This window comes from Leucoraja erinacea, chromosome 30, assembly GCF_028641065.1.
Source record: "Leucoraja erinacea ecotype New England chromosome 30, Leri_hhj_1, whole genome shotgun sequence".
In the NCBI taxonomy this organism is placed as follows: Eukaryota; Metazoa; Chordata; class Chondrichthyes; order Rajiformes; family Rajidae; genus Leucoraja; species Leucoraja erinaceus.
In genome coordinates, this window is record NC_073406.1 from 173,142 (window position 1) to 193,922 (window position 20,781).

General features: G+C 47.7%; 2 protein-coding genes across 3 annotated transcripts in view; one reads left to right on the top strand and one right to left on the bottom strand.

The window, feature by feature from the left end:
• Positions 1 to 559: 559 nt before the first annotated feature.
• ap5b1 (adaptor related protein complex 5 subunit beta 1) lies at positions 560 to 10,796 on the bottom strand. The gene is given in 5 exon segments (XM_055659038.1): positions 560 to 2,276; positions 2,278 to 3,762; positions 4,846 to 5,007; positions 7,479 to 7,592; positions 10,752 to 10,796. Coding segments are annotated over 3 exon segments (2,778 nt in total). The 5' UTR covers positions 4,996 to 5,007; positions 7,479 to 7,592; positions 10,752 to 10,796; the 3' UTR covers positions 560 to 1,133.
• Positions 10,797 to 15,640: 4,844 nt separating this feature from the next.
• cdc42 (cell division cycle 42) overlaps positions 15,641 to 20,781 on the top strand; it is a 31,802-nt gene continuing 26,661 nt past the window's right edge. The window contains exon 1 of one of the 2 annotated variants that reach the window (XM_055659049.1): positions 15,641 to 15,777. The gene's annotated coding sequence lies outside the window, so the exon portion shown is untranslated. The remainder of the gene's footprint in view (positions 15,778 to 20,781) is intronic. The other variant, XM_055659048.1, reaches the window with a different exon arrangement.

Genomic DNA, 20,781 nt, shown 5'->3' on the forward strand with positions numbered 1-20,781 from the left:
AACTGGGTTGTGTCCTCCACTCACACACCACTCTACACTTGAACATGTCTTGCCGTTCCTTCATGACTGGCTGATCCTAGAACCTCCTTACACCAGCATTGTGGACATACCATCCCTCAAGGACAGCACCATCACCTTCCAAACAGCAAGTAAATGCTGACTCAGTCTGCCAAGCTCACATCCTTGGAATTTCAGTCACAGTCAAACCGGCTACAGATCTTATCACTAATAATGCAGGTTACCAGTTAGGCTTCTTCAGGAGAGGCACAATTCCAGTTTATGTCACTTTTTCCCCCACAATGTGAATTCCAGCTTTATGCATGTTTCACAGCAGTATCAGAACCTGCTGATCTGCCTTTACATCCATTCAGAAGTCAATAAAGCAATGGGTTAAAATGTCAAAGGAAATCCAACAGGGTTTGTGGATCATGTGGGAGAGACTAGGTTACTCAGAACAAAGTGGGGAAATGGGCCTGATGGAATACTTCACGAGCTAGCGATGGGCCAAATGGCCTGTCTGTCATAAGCAAATATCAAATACAAGCCAACATCAGGAAAATATTGAACCACGTATAAAAATAATTTATTTTTGTTCCTTTAAATGCAATATGGAATCAAGCGAGCCAAGAAGCCACATACACCGATCAGTATTAATTGCCAACACACAATGAACTTCAGCTAATTATCTTTCAGTCCTTTTCTGAAAGTGATTTCTTCATTTCATTGTAGTTAATTTCCATGGGAATTACTACCAAGACCACTCCTGTCACCACCCGACAACTCAAACCTCCAGGGACAGTGAAGTAAAACCATGAACAGTTAGGCACTGCAACATGAGGGGCATCTGTACAGTGTGTCTAGCCTTACTAGAGTTGGGATTGACAAACACACAAGGATTAGAAATAGAAATATTCCTGGTCTGAATAATAATATTGCCAGCAATATTTTGATAGGCTATCTTTAGTGATAGACTTTAAACATTTTCCTTTGTAATAAGCAAAATAGAATTGAAGATATGTTGAATCTTGTTTGAAAGTATCTCCCAGACAAGATAGCTTGCAGAGAACAAAAATCGTCACCCGTGCTGCACTATTCTGGAGGTCAGGTAAGCCTTTCTGCAGCAAGCCTGGCTGCTAGTTTTTAGACGTCATATCCACAAGGTAAGAATTAATGAATGGTAAAAGTTTCCAGTTATCAGTGACTATATCAACCTTCACAATATCATCTATTTGCTCTAGTTGGAACAAAACATTGATGCACGGGGGCAGGAACAGAAAAACCTTGTAGGACTCTGGCTGTGAATGTTGGGAGACCACATACTTTTGAAAGTGCAAGCGTATCAGTTCGCAAAGAGGCCCTTGGGCCGTCTTGAAGCAGAAACGACTGAGAATGGACTGGCTGGATCCGTTTTGGATCAGTGATGTCCACAGCTTGGTGAAGAGGCTAACCTTAACTTCTGGAGGCCAGCTGAGAGGCACAGGAAGGGGCAGGAACAGCCTCGGGAACCCAACATCAACAGGCTGGATCTGACTGCAATAAGTGTCGCCGTCCTCTGTGGTAAAAATGGCGCTCGTATGCAAGGTGAAAGGGAACGGTGACCGTGGCTTGAACACCAGAGAGAAAGCATGGGGCTTTTTGTTGAAGAGGAGACAGGGTACGAGGAGATCACTCAACGGCTCATAGTGAGAGCTCTGCAAGTCAAAGTGGAGAAGTATGGTAAAGATTTTGTGAAAATGTGGATCAACTTTCTCCACAAAACCCAAATGAAATGTCAAGGTAATTGTAGAAGCAAATCCAGGATCACAAAACTGACCCAAGTATTTTTCCAAGTAATCTTCCCCGATGTCCTGTTCACTGGCTTCTCCTGCAGGACTGACTGTTGGACAGGCATTTTCTGGAATTGGAATAAGTTGGAGTATTGGATATTTGACTGGAAGAACGGAGACAGAGGAGCCGGCACTCTCCGACATGAGAGAAAGGGAACGGATCTTGGTGCAACTGCAGTTGCCCGAGCCCTCTGCCACAATCCCTGCCAGCTTGTCAGTGGAGAGACACGTGAGCAGCGCATAATAGAAGTGAGCGTGATCTTGAATGTCAATGTCTTGGAACCAGAGGTGAAGGTGCTGCAAGAGATCAGCAAGATCCTTGAAGATGGGCTCCAAGTTCTGGCAGTGCAATATGTTTCTGCACACAGACAGGACGGCATTACCCATTTGCCACTCACCCATCCCACACACGTTGCAAGACCGGATGACAATCAGCAGGAACTGAACGGTTGCCTTTCTGTGGGATGCTGCCTTCTTTGGCCACTCTCGCCAGGACTTTAAGATGCCACATGAGATTAGGAGGCAATTGCTGTAATGGCAGTGCCACGATCAGCTTCTGCAGGGCCCCTGCTAGCGAAACGGGCCATTTACAATCTTCCAGCAGGTTTTGGGTGCTGCTTATAAGGTTGATCATATGTGGAGCTAAGCTGCAATGCTTGTCATACAATTGGACCATACGGTTGGTCAACTCTGCCATATACTCCTCATTGGTATAGAAGTGACTCACAAATATGTAAACCGCTTGGAAAAAGGTTACTATCCTGTCCCTGCTTCCACTGATGTCTACCAGTTTGTATAAAGACATCAGGTAATCAAAGATCTCAGCGATGCCTCTTTCATCCACCCCATTCTCCAGGCACACAAGACTCAGTAGGTTGAGACGGCCCAGCATCGTACTGCTGTCATTAAACAGGGTGGGGAATAGGCAATTTGCCATCCTCGAGGTGAACAGAACGGGAAGATTCTCTTGCAGGTTAGAGCTAAGGGGGCGGTTTTCAGGGAAGTGAAGCAGACAGTCCATGTAGAAGAGTTTGATAGGAACACCGAGCAGTGGGTGCTGGGCCATGCCAACTAGACGTTTCAAAAGGAGGTTCTCATCCTCAACAGTGAATAGACTGTCGGTGAAGGTTGCCTTCATGTAGAGCATGGTGTGGAGCAAGGACACGTCCATCGTCCCAAACAGACGCAATATCTGCGACCTGAACATCGCTGGAGAAAGTGAGTGCACCATCAGAACGACCTGGGCCAACTCCCGAAGCAAAACAGCTTGAGAAGCTGGAGTTAAGAGGAAGGACTCCTCCAGCAGTAATGATACACAAGACTTCAGCTCCTTTGTTTCATCAGCAGAAGGAAACAATGACAAATTAGTTGTTACTGTGACAGCTGCCAGCTCCTGCTGCTTCTCCCTCCCCTTCCATTTGATGTCTTCATTCCGTTCCAACATCTCCCGGATGGTGCCCCCACTAGCATTATGCACCTGTGCAACTGTGTGAATTGCATTTTTCAACACCTGGCTGTACAGGAGTGTGTAGGCCTGGTGCAGAGGAGTCACCTCCCTTCTCTGGAGGCTAGATAGAAGCTCCAATTTCCCTGACAGGAGACCTGGATAGCAAGTTTCAAATTCCCGGAGGCAGTCGCACACCACAGCCCTGAGAGGCCGGAAAGTCACGCCGTTTCTGTGATCGTTTGAATCGCACGCCACATCGAGCAGCTGCTTCATCAAGTTCTTCAGTGTCTGCTCATCACTCAGCAGATCATCAGTGGCAATTACTATGGTGGTCACTGAGAGCAGCAGATGGCATTTCAACTTCAGTGTCTTGGGCGTCAATGGCAACCGCAAATAGAGGTTGAAGACAGACTCCACTGCCCTTCCTGCTGACTGCGAGCTGACCAACAACAAAGTTGGAAACTCCTGAAGAATGACGAGGATCTGCACCTGAAATGCAAACACACACAGCTATGTTTCAATGCATACGTTTGAATGCAGGTACAGCAAATCATTAGTCTAATGAAATGTTGAGCTCTAATGCAAGTTTCAGTGCTGTCTTACAGGGTACTGATGACACCTCACGTGGAGTACTTTGTGCACATTTGGTCCCATATAGGGTCACACAGCATGGAAACTGGCCCTTCAGCCCAACTTGCCCATGCTGACCCACAGGGCCCATCTACGCTTGACCTACCTGCCTCCATTTGGACAGGTGCATGGGTGGATGTATATTCATGCATTGGAAGCAGTGCACAGAAAGCTCACTAGGTTTAATTCCTGGAAATAATTGATTGTTGCATTAAAGTTGAGCAAGTTAGGCCAAAGCTCGCTAAAGTATTGTGGAATTATAGGAGACTTGGCAGGATGGATCCTGAGATGATTTTCCTCATCTGGGTGTATCTACAACTAAGAGGCACATATTCAAAAAAAGGAATTCAAGGGGAGATGAGGATGAATTTTCCTCTCAGGAGATCGTGAATCTCTGGAACTTTCTACTTTAGAGAGCTAAGGGATTAATGTAAAAGGTTCAAAGGGCTGAATGTATCTGTTTGTGGTCCATGTATTCAGATGTTCTGCTAACCTTCAGTGAAAATATCTAAACTTTATTATACCTGGGATGATTGACTTATGAAGAAATGTCTTATTTTATGAAAAAGGTTATCAATAATAATCTCACACTAACTTTGTGCATAATTTATACAACCAATGAGGCTCTGGATTTAATCCCTGACCACTGCTTAATTAACTAGTTATTAGAAAGGGGATGGAGCAGAGCTAATTTTCCCTTCCCCCAAACTTTGTCCAGCTGCAGTTTGAACAAGTAGAGCAAGTGTGAACATCAGATGCTGTCTCAGCCTGCCAAATTTAAATCTAACTTGTCGAGTAGGGGTTACTAAGTCACTTAGGTGGTATATCAGTCAATCTATAATGATAGCATTTTAAGACTAGACGAAAGGCATTAGTAAGTACTATATATTGGTCATCGATATGTATTTGATTCAAGAGTTTTAGGAAAGAGCTGTCTGGCACCTTGATATTTTCACCCATCTTCTCATCGGTAAGGACTCTCAGCAAATCATGCACAAAGTTCTCAGCTGTTGTACTTGCAAGAAAGTGCGATGGATTGGCATGGAATGCTGCTACCTTTTGGGTCCATTCGTGATTAGACGACACTGCCATGGCACTGAATTACTGCGAGAGAGGAAATTACAGATGAACACAGTTATAATTCTCCTTCTCAAAGTACAGAACCCCCCACCACCACCACCCTCGCCTCCCTAATATTGGATCTTCATTAGTTAACAATGGAGTTATTTCACATCCATTGCCACCTGGGAAAGAAGGGGTAGTTGGTCTAGACAGTTTGTGAAGCCATCTCATAAGCTATCAATCTACCTGATAGTGCCAAAGTGCCTGATGCTGCCACAAGATATGATTGGGGAAATGGAGACACAAGCAATTGCAAATGCTAGAATCTTGAGCCTGTTTCCACGCTGTGTCTCTAAACTAAACAAAAACAAAGCGCTGGTGGAACTCAGCGGGTCAGGCAGTACCTCTGGTGGGAATGGACAAGCAAAGTCACCTGTCCATTCTCTCCAAAGACGCTGCCTGACCTGCTGAGTCTCTCCAGCACTTTATGATTGGGGAAATGTCTATCACTCATTCTCAGCAGAGTGTAATGGAATAATGTTCACTCCACAGTCACGAGTTAGCAGCATAGCCCAAGGACAACTAATTTTAAGTACACAAGAAATAATAGGAATAGGCTGTTTTATCCCACTGTCTACTCCATTATTCAAGAGGTATGGGAGTCAGTGAGGGCGCTGCGAGATGGCTGCCTTGCCAGTAGCGTGTTAGTCAATTCTACTTTTTTTGTTTCTTTTAGTATGTCCAAATGTTTGTTTTAATGTCGCTTGGTGTGTCTTGTGTGGGGGGTGGTGAGGGGGGGGAAGGGGGGGAACCGCTTTCGGTCGCCTCCTTCACGGAGAGGCGACTTTTTCCATGTCGCCTCCCTCGTGCCTAACACCAAGGATTGGTGCGGCCTTTCCCAGAGTCGGGCCTGGAGCTTCAGCAGTGGGCGCAGCGTGAACTTTTCATAGCGGAGTGGGTGAGCCCGTGCCGGGGATCGCCAGAAGGGAGTGCTCCGATCGCTGGCCCACGGCAGCCTGAAGCCGCGGTCCGCGGAGATTCTAGCTGGCGCGGCGTCCGGTGCCTGGGATACCTCGTTTAGGAACCTGGAGCAGAAGAGCTCCGACTGCCGGCCCGCGGCCTACATCATCTAGAAGCCACGGACCGTGGTGTTTCTAACCACGGGCGCAGCGGGGACTTACTTACTTACCATCCGGAGCGGGATCCCTCGCCGGGAATTCCTGGAGAAGAGCTCCGACCGCCGGCCTGCGGCCTACACCATCTTCAAGCCGGGGTCTCCCGTAGGGAAGCACCGATTCGGGACTTACCTTGCCTGTACATCTGGCCGCCCGCAGCGGCGACTATGGAGGTTTATGGTCCAGACCATGGGGAAAAATGGAGAAGGACTGACAGAACTTTGTGCCTTCCACCATAGTGATGAATGCTGTGGTGGATGTTTTGTGGTAAATGTTTTATTGTATATTGTGTGTTTTGTTTTTTTTAATTGTACCACTGCAGGCAAGTTCATTTCACTGCACTTCATTGAGTATGTAATGAATAAATCTGACTAATGACTGCAACATTGTCTGCCCATTTCTCTTCACAGATACTGCCCAACTCGCTGAGTTCATCCAGCAGTTTGTCTTTTGCTCAAAGATTCCAGTATCTGCAGTCTCTTATGTATTGATTTAGGACTTACTTTTCAAAGAGTAAAGCAGCTCATCACTGCAAAATTAAAACATTACGAGGCAAACTGACAATGAATTGAGGCGGTGGGAAAGGGGTTAAAAAAAACAGCACAATGAAAGGATGTAGTTTGGTCAGGATGTGATTGTTGGTATGCACACAAGCAATTTGTCGTTGAAAATAATTTATCATTCTTCAGAGGAACTATAATAATTGGGCACTGGACTGAACTATGAGTGATCAAATACATTTACAAGTGGTTTAAGAGTGATGATTATATTTTCTCTAAGAATTGGCATTGGTTTGGATCCAAAAATACACACAGTCCAGTTCCAATTGTGCAGGACTTAGAGCTTCATATGAATGTTGCCAAAAGGGAACTTCTGAAAAAAATCACAAAACTATAAAGGCAAGAAATCTGAAATAAAACTAGAAAATACAGGAAACAGTCAGCAGGCCGGGTGGGATCTGTGGAGAGAACCAGAATGAATGTTTCAGGTCGAAGCCCATTCGTCACAATGATCTTTCACCTGAAGTATTAGAAACTAAAAGGATGGCTTTGGAATGGTTCTGACAGAAGGCCATTGAGCTGAAATGTTAATCCTATTTCTCTTTCCCCTGATATTCCCCAGACTGCTGGCTGTTTCCAGCATTTTCAGTTTGTCTTTCCAGAGCCACTAAGAGTTTTCAGGTTTTGTTTAAAATGTCTGCAAATAAAAGGTGCAAGAACAAAACGGTTTGTAATATACACCGCATACAAGACCATACCTAAACTGTAGGCTAAATATCTAAAATTCAGATTTGTGTTGCAGATAAGACAGACAGAATTGAGAAAAAATTATAGTTACTGTTATTAATTGAAGTAATTGGCAGTCAGTTGGTTTTTGATAGCTTGTCCAACAGGCTCAGTCCTATGATCACCCTGTGGGGCCAAACCATCGTTTGACATTCACACTGCTGTCCTGGAGGGGATGCAAGGAAGGAAAGCTCAGAACATATAAACATCTTTTAAAACTCTTCCATTATTTTATTACATTATGCATGTGGAATATTTTAGCTTGGTTACTTTTTTAATTCAATGCTCATTCCTCTGTGCACTTTGGTTTAGTGCACGAATCCAGCATTATGGAGAGTCTGTGGCAACAACAGGGAGGACTACAGTTTGCTATCAATGGAGGGATATCGGAGACCATACAAGTTGGAGTGGGCTACTTCTGTCCTTGCACTGAGTAATCTTCAATATTATATGTAGAAAGGAACTACAGATACTGGTTTATACTGAAGATAGACAAAAAGCGCGGGAGTCACCCATTGGGTGACAGAGCCTCGCAGGTCAAGTCAGCGGTCGATGAGGGCGCCAGCAGTCGAGAACATGCCACATGGGAGCCGGAGAACTCACCGCCAGGAACAAAGGAATACGCGAGGGTACCACTGGGGGGGGGGGGGGGGGGGGGGGGGGGGGGGGGGGGGGGGGGGGGGGGAAAAAACAAAAGAGGACCTGCCGCGGGATACATTACCAGTGCCCTTTATGTGGCAACTATTTGTATACTGTGTGTTTGTGAGCAAAGAATTTCACTGTGACTTGTCATTCATCTCTAAACCCACCCTTTTTCTCCAGGGACGCTGCCTGACCATCTGTGTTACTCCAGCAATTTGTGTCTATCTTACATGTGCAATATTACATGTTCGGTAATGCTTTAGCTGCAAGTAATTTAGCTATGTACATCGCTTTCTTCACTGCCTGCTGCACCTGCATGCTTACTTTCATAGACTGATGTACAAGGACCCCCCAGATCCCATTGTACTTCCCCTTTTCCCAACTTGACGCCATTTAGATAGCAATCTGCCTTGCTGTTTTTGCTACCAAAGTGGATAACCTCACATTTATCCGCATTAAATTTCATCTGCCATGCATCTGCCCACTCTCCCAACCTGTCCAAGTCACCCTGCATTCTCATAGCATCCTCCTCACAGTTCACACTGCCACCCAGCTTTGTGTCATCTGCAAATTTGCTAATGTTACTTTGAATCCCTTCATCCAAATCATTGATGTATATTGTAAATAGCTGCGGTCCCAGCACCGAGCCTTGCGGTACCCCACTAGTCACTGCCTGCCATGAAAGGGGCCCGTTAATCCCTACTCTTTGTTTCCTGTCTGCCAACCACTTCATGTCACTCTACCCCTTATACCATGTGCCCTAATTTTGCCCACTAATCTCCTATGTGGGACCTTATCAAATGCTTTCTGAAAGTCCAGGTACACTACATCCATTGGCTCTCGCTTGTCCATTTTCCTTGTTACATCTTCAAAAAATTCCAGAAGATTAGTCAAGCATGATTTCCCCTTCGTAAATCCATGCTGACTCGGACTGATCCTGTTACTGCTATCCAAATGTTCGGCTATGTCATCTTTTATAATTGACTCCAGCATCTTCATCACCACCAGTCAGGCTAACGTCTATAATTCCCTGTTTTCTCTCACCTGCCTTTCTTAAAAAGTGGGATAACAATAGCTATACTCCAATCCACAGGAACTGATCCTGAGTCTATAGAATTTTGGAAAATTATCACCAATGCATCCACGATTTCAACTGTTTGTGTGTGATCAATATCTCTCTACTGCTTGCCCTTCCATGTGCCTATCACACCACTATTGTATCTGTCTCCACCACCACCTGAGCAATGCTTTCCCTCACATCTCCATTAAACTTTAGCCCTCTCACATCATAGCTTTGCCCACAAGTGTTGGATCACTCCGAGAAAAAGGTTCTGTTCACACAATTATGTCTCTCTTAATTGTATACAGTTCTATCAAGCCTCCCTTCAACAGCCGACATTCCAGAGAAAACAATCGAAGTTTATCCAACCTCTCCCTGGAGTTGAAGCCCTCTAATCCAGACAGCCCTCTGGTGAACCTGCATCACACCGGCGCCAACGCCTCCGCACCCTTCCTCAATGCGATGCAGGTTGCTCCAGGACCCGGGCTGGAGCTCGCTGCCCCGGGCAGGGCTTGGGGGTCTGGGGTTTGGGGCTGGGGGCTGGGGACTGGGGTTGGGGGCTGGGGGATGGGAGCTGGGGCTGGGGACTGGGGTTGGGGGCTGGGGTCTGGGGTTTGGGGCTGGGGGATGGGAGCTGGGGGCTGGGGACTGGGGTTGGGGACTGGGGTTGGGGGCTGGGGCTGGGGGATGGGAGCTGGGGGCTGGGTTTGGGACTGGGGTTGGGGCTGGGGCTGGGGGATGGGGCTGGGGCTTGGAGCTGGGGTTTGGGGTTGGGGACTGGGGGTCTGGGGTTTGGGGCTGGGGGATGGGAGCTGGGGGCTGGGGACTGGGGTTGGGGGCTGGGGGATGGGAGCTGGGGGCTGGGGGCTGGGGGTTGGGGGCTGGGGCTGGGGGGATGGGGCTTGGGGCTTGGAGCTGGGGTTTGGGGTTGGGGACTGGGGGGTCTGGGGTTGGGGCTGGGGGATGGGAGCTGGGGGCTGGGGACTGGGGTTGGGGGCTGGGGCTGGGGGCTGGGCTGGGGGATGGGGCTTGGAGCTGGGAGCTGGGTTTGGGGCTGGGGTTTGGGGTTTAGGGCTGGGGCTGGGGGATGGGGCTTGGAGCTGGGGACTGGGGGCTGGGGTTGGGGGGGGCTGGGGTTGGGGGATGGGACAGAGCTGGGGACTGGGGGCTGGGGTTTGGGTACTGGGGGCTGGGGTTTGGGGGATGGGAGCTGGGGACTGGGTTTGGGGCTTGGAGCTTGGGTTTAGGGCTGGGTTTTGGGTTCTGGGGCTGGGATGGGAGCTGGGGACTGGGGTTTTGGGGTTGGGGGCTTGGAGCTGGGGTTTGGGGATGGGGGTTGGGGATGGGGCGAGGGGGTTTGGGGCTTGGAGCTGGGGTTTAGGGCTGGGGTTTGGGTTCTGGGGCTGGGGGATGGAGCTGGGGACTGGGTTTGGGGGTTGGGGTTGGGGTTTGGGGATGGGGCTTGGAGCTGGGGTTGGGGGTTGGGGGATGGGGCTGAGGTTTGGGGGTGGGGTTTGGGGATGGGGGGATGGGGGCTGGGAGCTGGGGTTTGGGGATGGGGTTGGGGGCTACTGCTACTACTTTCACCCCCCGGCCCGGCCTGGGCCTTCCCCTTCCCCTCACCTGGAAACGCCGCTTCGAGAGCCACGTGATGCGCAGCGGTCACGTGACACGAAGGGAGCGAACACGTGACGTCATTGCGGGGCAGGTTTCGTCCGCAGTGTGTGGCGCGACGCCATCTTTAGTGTGGGCAGTGCGCCGCTCGAGTCGCCTGAGCCGCCCCTTGGTGCGGTGACGGACCCGGCGCCATCTTTAGTATGGGCAGAGGGCCCTCACCGAGTGAGCCGTTTGGTGTGGTGAGGACATGGCAGAGAACACACAGGTTTTTCTTGATGCTCACTATATCTTTAAAGTACTTGTACCTTAATGTAATAACATTCTAGTACGTTTTTCTAGTACGTAATGCAGAAACAGGCTCTTCGGCCCGCCATGTCCATTCGAACTATCAGTTATTCATCTATACCAATCCCATTAACAAACAATGGTTCAATGCTAGTTTATTATCCCATGTACGTAGGCACAGTGGTCTATTCCCTTCTTGCCTTCACAGTTCATGTGCCTGTGAAGATACTTACTTCACTGTTGTGAGGGGATCTACTTCACTACCCACACAAGCAATTGGTTCCAGATTCCAACCACATTCTGTGTGAACAAATGATTCCTCAGATCCCCTAAACCTCTTCATGCTAATCCTAAACCCAAGTCCTTTACTTTTTGACATCTCTGCTATGCGATTTCTGCTATCTATCGTATTTCCCTCATAATTTGGCATATTTCATTCGTCAGTCTTTTATGCTCCATGAAAAAAACAGTTTAACCATTTTCTCTTCATAAGTGAAATGCTTAGGCGTTTCCAACACTGTCTTCCAATTCAGGAACATTACCGGCCATAGAAAATACCTACATTCTATCCACGGAGGATATGAACGATTCACATGTCCCAGGCTGCCTATCAATGTAACTTTTTTCTTCAACTGCATCTTCATTCAATGCGTGATGAAAGTTTCACAGTAAAAGTGTGTGCACTCCAGCTCTCTGCAGGTTTGCATTGTCTTACTTGCTTTTTGGGGGGGGGGGGGGGGAAGGAAAGAATTGTCAAAACTCTGCAGCTTGGTTTTTGCTCCAGATTCCAGCAGCACCTGGAGTTTGATGTAGCACCTAGAGTTTAGAAACATAGAAAATAGGTGCAGGAGTAGGCCATTCAGCCCTTCGAGCCTGCACCGCCATTCAATATGATCGTGGCTGATCGTCCAACTCAGTATCCTGTTCCTGCCTTCTCTCCATACCCCCCGATCCCTTTAGCCACAAGGGCCACATCTAACTCCCTCTTAAATATAGCCAATGAACTGGCCTCAACTACCTTCTGCGGCAGAGAATTCCAGAGATTCACCACTCTCTGTGTGAAAAAAGTTTTCCTCATCTCGGTCCTAAACGATTTCCCCCTTATCCTTAAACTATGACAGTTTGTTGGAGAAACTGAGCGGGTGAGGCAGCATCTATGGAGCGAAGGAAATAGGCGATGTTTCGGGTCGAGAAGCTTCTATCTCTTTTAGTTGCAAACTACTTTGCAAACATCCTGTGAAAAGCACTAAATGAATGCAAACTTCTCATTTTCTGCCATAAATTAAACTTCGATTAATTTAAAAGTTTAAACATTCAATTTTCTTCTGATCAGAGATGGCTCAAATGAAATAATTAAAAATTAGGATGTATCACCAGTGATGGTGGAAGACCAAAGGTTCAGTGAATTTGAATAGTTCAGTGAATAGCTGACAAGACTCTGATCAGACCCAAACTTGAATATTGCTCCGTGGTCTGGGATTCACAACACAAAGCAGATGAGGACAAGTTAGAAAGAATTCAAAATAGAGCTGCAAGGTTTACCGTTCGTGATTACAGCCGGGAGTCCACTATCACTAAAATCCTTGCTGATCCAGAGTGGGAAACTCATCAAGACCATCGGACCAAATTACACCTGACGACCATCTATAAAGAAAATGCATGGGTTTATTCCAAGCAACATCAAGAGTCATATTCAATCTACAAATTCATCCAGTCAACCAAAGACCATGCAATCGGGGGTTTTCAAATACAACATCATCCCAACAAATGAAGACTGTTATAGGTATTCACTGTACCCAAAGACAATTTGCCAATGGAAACATCTCCACCATGACATTCGCACCGCACCTGACATCAAGACCTTCAAGACCAAGTTGGAAACAATCAAAATTAAGATGTTGACTTCGAAGGCCCACTTTAAAATTTAATTATGTCTTTGCACATGACCCTCCTAATATGTGTGACAACCAGTGATGGTGATTATATGTCAAGATACAGATACAGATATTTCCTATTCTCACTTCAGAATGATCACTGTTCCAGCTGAAGGAGAATGTAACCCGTAACGTCACCTATTTCTCTCCCGAGATGCTGCCTGTCCCGCTGAGTTACTCCAGCATTTTGTGGCTACCTACAATTTCGTACACATCCTTTGACAAGCCATGTACCATTATATATTGGCTTTTCTTCATGATTACTGTGTCCAGATCCTGGAAATCCTTACAAACACCACATTGTTTCTTCGGTTATACAATACGACAGAACTTTATTTATAAGAGGGAAATTGGTCTGCAACAGTCATAAAACACAAGATACATTAAATATGAAATTAAAGTGACAAGTGAAAAGGATTGGGAATGTGCAAAGATTTGGTGTGGGGGGGGGGGTATGGAGGGGAATCAGTCTACCTCATGACAGAAGGGGAGGAGTTGTACAGTTTGATAGTACAATCCCCCCTCTTTTGTCGTGGGGAGACTGACTCCCCTCCCCCATTTGCATTCATCCATAAAGCCACGGTCAAGGTGGCAACTCAACATTACCTTCCTTTGGACAATTAGGTGGAACAACAAGTCTTGCCAGTGATGCCATGTTCTGTAAATTTGTAAAAAAAAATGATGAAATTACAGTATTTATTCCTGGTGATAATTTTGCTGATAAAGTTGCCTTTATAACAGTAAAAAATCCATTCTTGTACTCATGACAATATGTTTTATTTGTCAATTAAGCAATTTAATATTTAAGTCATCTAAAGTGATTTCATACTGCTGCTTTTGGTGATTGTGAAAATGGACCATTCACATGTAGATTGGCATCAAGAGAAGGAGATGGAACTAACAGCTGGAAGATAGAATCCTAGATTGAAGGTGACCAGATTGTTTCTGTTATGTTTGTAATATTCAGTGATGGCCTATTCTGGTTTATATGTTATTTGATGTTAGACAATGCACATATTGTTGTAGAATAAATGGTCGAGCTATTAGCTTAAACATGACACGGATCCCATGTTGTGAGGGGGATCCCAATAGACATAATTTAAATAACTAATTAGAAGGGACAAGTGGCTTTCACAAACTATTTGATTGCTGCCTCACCCGCTGAGTTTCTCCAACAATTCTGTCTGTTAGATTTTTCCAGCATCTGCAGTTCTTTCCTCAACAGGGGATAGAATGGCAGGTTTTCAGTTACCAATGATGTCCACTCTAACTGGCCAGGCCAGACTAGTCTTGATATGGTGGTCAACATCAAAACCCCAATGAAACAATACAAGCAGAAAATTGTCATCAAATAATTGTGGCAATAATAAAGGAGGATAAGAAATTGACGAATATTCAATCAGGAAAATAAAAATAACAAATGCTTGGGATAAGGGAGCATTGGGTAAGGCATTTTTGTGTGGTTGGAGGTTGAGTTGGCGAGGCACAGTGGGAAGGGCCTGTGGTGAAAGACTAGATGGCAGAAGGGTGGATGCAGTGGTGAGGGGTAGGGAAACTCAATTGATACAGTGCATTCAGAAAGTATTCGACCCCTTCACTTTTTCCACATTTTGTTACGTTACACCCTCTTTTATTACTTCAATGCAACATAAGGAATTTATGTTGGAAGGAACTGCAGATCCTGGTTTATACCGAAGATAGACACAAAGATAGACTGTTGGGGTCCTTGGAGTTGAGAGAGGAGGTATGGGAACAGGTGTTGCATATCCTGCGGTTGCAGGGGTAAGCACCTGGGGAATGGGTGTTTTGGGTGGGAAGGGATGAATTAACCAGGGAGCTGCTTAGGGAACAGTCTCTGCGGAAAGCGGAAAGCGGTGGAGATGTGACTTGTGGTGGGATCCCGTTGGAGGTGGTGAAAATGTTGGAGGATTATGTGCTGTTCCGACCGGGTGGAGGGGGAGCAAGAGCTGAGCTGCAAGGTACTGAGGAGACCTTTGTGAGCGTCTCATCTATGAGGGAAGATAGGAACCCCCGTTCCCTAATGAAAGGGGTCATCTGGGGTGCCCCGGGTTGGACACCTCATCTTGGGCCCTGAAGAATGGGGACATCTGGGGTGCCCTGGTGTGGAACACGTCATCTTGGGCCCTGAAGAATGAGGACATCTGGGGTGCCCTGGTGTGGAACACATCATCTTGGGCCCTGAAGAATGGGGACATCTGGGGTGCCCTGGTGTGGAACACGTCACATCTTGGGCCCTGAAGAATGGGGACATCTGGGGTGCCCTGGTGTGGAACACATCATCTTGGGCCCTGAAGAATGGGGACATCTGGGGTGCCCTGGTGTGGAACACATCATCTTGGGCCCTGAAGAATGGGGACATCTGGGGTGCCCTGGTGTGGAACACATCATCTTGGGCCCTGAAGAATGAGGACATCTGGGGTGCCCTGGTGTGGAACACGTCATCTTGGGCCCTGAAGAATGAGGACATCTGGGGTGCCCTGGTGTGGAACACATCATCTTGGGCCCTGAAGAATGAGGACATCTGGGGTGCCCTGGTGTGGAACACATCATCTTGGGGTGCCCTGGTGTGGAACACATCATCTTGGGCCCTGAAGAATGGGGACATCTGTGGTGCCCTGGTGTGGAACAGAATGGTGACCAGATCCAGGGACAATGTCCATGGGAGCGGCGGCGTGATGACGCAGGCGACGCGATGACGACATGGCGGCGTGCCCCTGCAGCGGTTTAAAGCTGTGCAGGAAACCCCGTGCAGCGCCAACGCCCGGTGCAGTCGCTGCCGCGTCCGCCCGTCGGTGAGTGAGTGACGGGATGATATATAAATATATATAATATATAAATATGTATAATGTGTGTGTATTACATGTAAACCCTTGCCCCAGCGGGGGGGCCGGGCCGGGCCGGGCCGTGTCGTGTCGTGTCGTGTCCGGCCGGCCGGGCGGGCGCCGCGGCTTCACACGGCGTCTGGGCCTCGGTTTCCTGGCCCCGGGCTCTGGTTTCGGTTTAAGCCGGGGTTGGGCGCGGCCGGGCGGGCGGGGAGGCAGCGGGCCCGGGTGCGGTGCTGCAATGCGGGGGGGCCGTGGTCCGCAGCCCCGGGATGGCGGTCGTGTGTCTCTCCCCTCTCTCCCCCTCCTCTCCCTCCTCTCTCCCTCCCCCTCTCTCTCCCCGTCTCCCCCTCCCCTCCCCGTCTCCCCCCTCTCTCCCCGTCTCTCCCCCCTCTCTCCCTCCGTCTCCCCCTCCCTCTCCCCCCTCTCCCTCCTCTCTCTCCCCCTCCTCTCTCTCCCCTTCCTCTCCCTCTCTCTCCCCTCTCTCCCCCCCCTCTCCTTCTCTCCCCCCCCTCTCCTCTCCCCTTTCTCCCCCCCCCTCTCTCCTCCCCCTCTCCCCCCCTTCCCCCCTCTCTTCCCCCTCCTCTCTCCTCCCGTCCGTCTCCCCCCCCTCTCTCCCCTCTCTCTCCTCCGTCTCTCTCTCTCTCTCTCTCCTTCCTCTCTCTCTGTATCTCTCCCAATTTATTTTTTTCTCCACCCTCTTTCCCTCAATCTCACTCTCTCTATCTTCTCTCCCCTCCTCTTCCCCTCTGTCCTCTCCCTGTCTCCCCCGCCCTCTCTCTCCCTCCCCCCCCTCTCTCCCCCTCTCTCCCCTCCTCCCCCCCCTCCCTCTCTCCCCGTCTCCCCCCCTCTCTCCCCCTCTCTCTCCCCTTCTCTCCCCCTCTCTCCCTCCCTCTCCCTCTCCCCCCCCTCTCACCCCGTTTCTCCCCCTCCCTCCTCTCTCCCCCCCCCCTCCCCCCCCTCTCTCCCCCCCTCTCCCTCCCCTCCCCCCCCTCTCCCCCTCTCCCCCCCCTCTCCCCCCGTCTCCCCCCCCCTCTCTCTCTCGTCTCCCCCCTCTCTCTCTCCTCCCCTCCCCCCCCTCTCTCCCCCTCTCTCCCCCCTCCCCCTCTCCCCTCTCTCTCCCCCCTCCCTCTCCCCCCTCTCTTCCCTTCTCTCCCCCCTCTCTCTCCCCTCTCCCCCCTCTCTCCCTCTCTCCCTCCCCGTCATTCTTTCTCTTTATCTCCCTTCCCCCTCTCTCTCCCCCTCCCTGTCTCCCTCTCTCCCCCTCCACAGGAGTGACGGAGAGGGAGAGAGGGATAGAGAGAGAGGGGGGGGGAGAGCCCCCCTCTTTTCCCTCTCCTTCTCTCTCCCCCCCCTCTCCTCCCCCCTCCCCCTCTCCCCGTCTCCATTCCCTTCTTCCCCCCCCCCCCCCCCATCCCCTCCCCCCCTCCTCCCTCTCCCTTCCCTCTCCTCCCCCCTCCCCTCTCTCCCCCCCCCTCTCCTCCCCTCTCCCCCCCCCGCGTTTTCCTCCCTGAGCTTACAGCTGATACCAGCAGCAACCCAGCTCTGGGGACAATGTCACTGTCCTCCAGCCACTGCCGTTTCACAAACTGATTTCCTGTTTTAAGGTCGCTCCTGTATTACAAGGAATCGAAGAGGAAGTTAGTGCGATGCAACTGGGTGCTATTTTGTCCTTTTGGGTTCTGCATACTCCAGTGCAATCACAACTGGGCTTTGAACAAATAGCTTTTTGTAGTGAAGATGTTACTTGTAGACTTTTTTTGGTAAAATGTGTAGGTTGTGATCCAAATATTTCTTGTCTGTTTTGGGGCATACAGAAAAATGCTGATCCTTTTATTGAAATGTTCCAACTGGCCTTTTTCAGGTTTGCATTTAAATGCTGTTTGTTTTAAAGTGATCGTGACCTTTATTATATTGATCAATTGGAAACAGCACTTTTCAAAGTGGGTTCTATGTTCCACTGATTAAAGTGTACTGTGTCTCTTTGATAGATATAAATTTTAACTTTTGTAGCTGAAATTCAATGTTACTGGGGTATTTAATACCAAGGAACTTGTAGTATTCCCTTGTTACTGATTCGGATGTGAATAATATTTTCAAGAATTGTGAAATTGTCAAAAATGCATTAATCTGTCATTACTCGCTGGGTGCTATTGAATCACTCCTAGCTTGAATCACTCCTATCTGGTCTGACTAGGAATTGAATCATAGGTTGTTTTACTTAAATCTATATATTCATAGGTTTAGTAATAAATTGAAGGCTTGGGATTATAGTATAGCTAATATTGAAGTAAGTGGAAATCAGTATGATGTTTCAAATTAATCTGGTTTGTACTGAGTTCATTTTAATGAAGCCTGTTTTATTTTATTTTTAAGCATTCGTATTGAAAAAGATGTAATTGGCTTCTAAGTATCTTTACTTCCATTTGTATGAATTTGGTGGGTGCTTCCAGTTTTCTAGAAGTTGGGAGATGAGGGGCTATTTTTGCTGGTTGTATAAACGTTGTCAAAAATGACAACTTGTAGAGCCGAATGAAATGCTTCATCTACCCTCATTGGGAGTAGGACACAAATAGCTAAATGCCAATTTTGACATCTTAAAATTGGAGGTCGGAGCAATTGTAATGTACCTTCTGGCAAATGGATTAATAATGGCAATCAAAAATCTGGTGAAATTGATTACAACATTAATGCTGCATCAAGCTTTTTGTTAAAGACTGGATCATTAAAGGAGGCTTCTTGGTTTACCTTGGCTAATATCACTTCCTTGATTGTGTCAGACAATTTGGTTTTTCTTCCTTCCCTTCCCCCTGAAAAAAAATCATATACTTTAATTTTCCAAAACATGAAATTAAACAAAAAAGGTATAAACTGAGCTACTTTCTTTAGTTTACCCATTTTGAAAATTTCCGTTTGGATCTTCAGGACCACCTTACTTAGATTGAAGATGGGAACCCTACCATTGTTATCTTGAGATATTTTTTCTGGCTCGGTGAACAGTGCAGTGCCTCAGTTATTGCACTTTGTAACATGTATAAAAATGTAACATTGCTGTATTCTTCAAGTGTCACTTCCTGTGAGGAGACTTTGCACTTGTGTGCTGTGGTTAGTAGCCTTCAGTGTGATTAGTTATAAAGTTGCATCAGCATTTCTTGGATCACTACTGGCCTGGTTTTTGAACTATAAACCAATTTCTGTATCTAGTCAAATTTTATTGCTATCTGAATCTGTTTCATACTTGCTTGTTTTCAACTATTAGCAGTGGTAATACATGTAAAATTGCAGATAAAATCTCATGCTGCTTTCTAATGCTATTCAAGCAATTGATCATAAAATACAAGGCAGCATCAGGGGTAGAAAACCCATCCCACACAGAGACCAGTATATTCTAAGGAACATTCATGGCTAAGGTACCCATGCATTGTATTGGCACCAGGAAATGAACTGTCGTACTCTCAACTCCATATTTGTCATTTTTGCAGAACATAATAGCCCTGGACCAAAAGATTGTTCGTAGTAGCCCGACTGATATTATATTGTGAATTATTTATTTTCCTTCCTTTATTGGTTCAGGAATTTAAATGCACAAATGACTCCTTTTTTGTTTTGATTGTCCATTGTGCTCTAAAGCTGTAACCATGTCCAAATACAAACCATTTTCACATGCTTCTTTACTTGTATGTCATACTAGACCAAGTGGGTCCCCCAATGCAATATTCCACTTCTCCACCAATTCCAATATTTGTGGCCAGTGGAGGGGCTTTCTGGAGCGCCAATATCAATGTTGTGGGCCGAATAGACTGGTTTCCAGAGGGCTAGTATGGACATTGTGGGCCAAATGGTTTATTGGGCTGGCAACTCGGGCCTGGTGGGCTGGCAGCTCAGTCACTCGGGCCTGGTGGGCTGGCAGCTCAGTCACTCAGGCCTGGTGGGCTGGCAGCTCAGTCACTCAGGCCTGGTGGGCTGGCAGCTCAGTCACTCAGGCCTGGTGGGCTGGCAGCTCAGAAACTGCTGGAAATTCTGCCCAAAACAGGTGAGATGAGAGGCTCTGTGTGATAGAGAAGGGGGAGAGGGTGGAGAATCAATTTTAGACATTTTTCATCTATTCTGCAGATCACAGCGATGGAGGAAAGTCTATCCTGGCCTGGATCTCACAGGGTGCCAATGAAGGGAGGGAGAAAAATACTGGGGTGAGGTTTAACACTTGCAGGGGGAATACTTGCTGATGGGCTGAAGAGACTCCTCCTGGGCTAGTACAGACCTGATGGGCCAAAGAGGCTCTTAAAAAAGAAAAAAGAGTAAAATCTCAGTGAAAGGCACTTTCCCTGGCCTGGCACGGGCCTTTTGGGCCAAAATGCTCTTCCTGGGCTAATACGAGCATTTTGGGCAAAAGGGACTGGTTTCTCAGATAATGGGGGCCTTGTGGGCCGAAATGAGTGGTTTCAGGCAGGCCAAACACCTCATTTCATTTGCATTGCCATTTCAGTTTCAAGCACAGGGTTGGCCAAACAACTCATTTTATTAAGGGCTAACAAATCATTTATTGCAAGTACGTTGCAGACTCACAGTTCAGTTGAATCACAGCAGAAGCACAGTTGTGGCCTCTCCCTTGCGATCTTCCAGAGTGACTGACTTGCGTCCAGGCATCCGGGGTTTTATAGTCCTGTCTCCCCCCCCCCCCCCCCCCCCCCCCGGAAGGTGATTGACAGGCAGGGAGGACCAATCAGCTGGTCTCAAGATTTTTTAATCTTGAGGACTTAGTAAGATGTCCAAAAATCATAGTGATATAGGGTAGCGTTTTTTCTAAAATCAATATACAGCGCAGACAGGAAGTGGTCAAGATGAGACTTTTAGTTATATAGATATTGTCTGTGGCAAGGCCTGCTGTAAATCAGATTCAAGTTGCAAAAGGTCCTTGGTTGCCTGAAACGTTTCGATATTGACTGAGATGAGTTTCCTGCCCTCACTCATGAA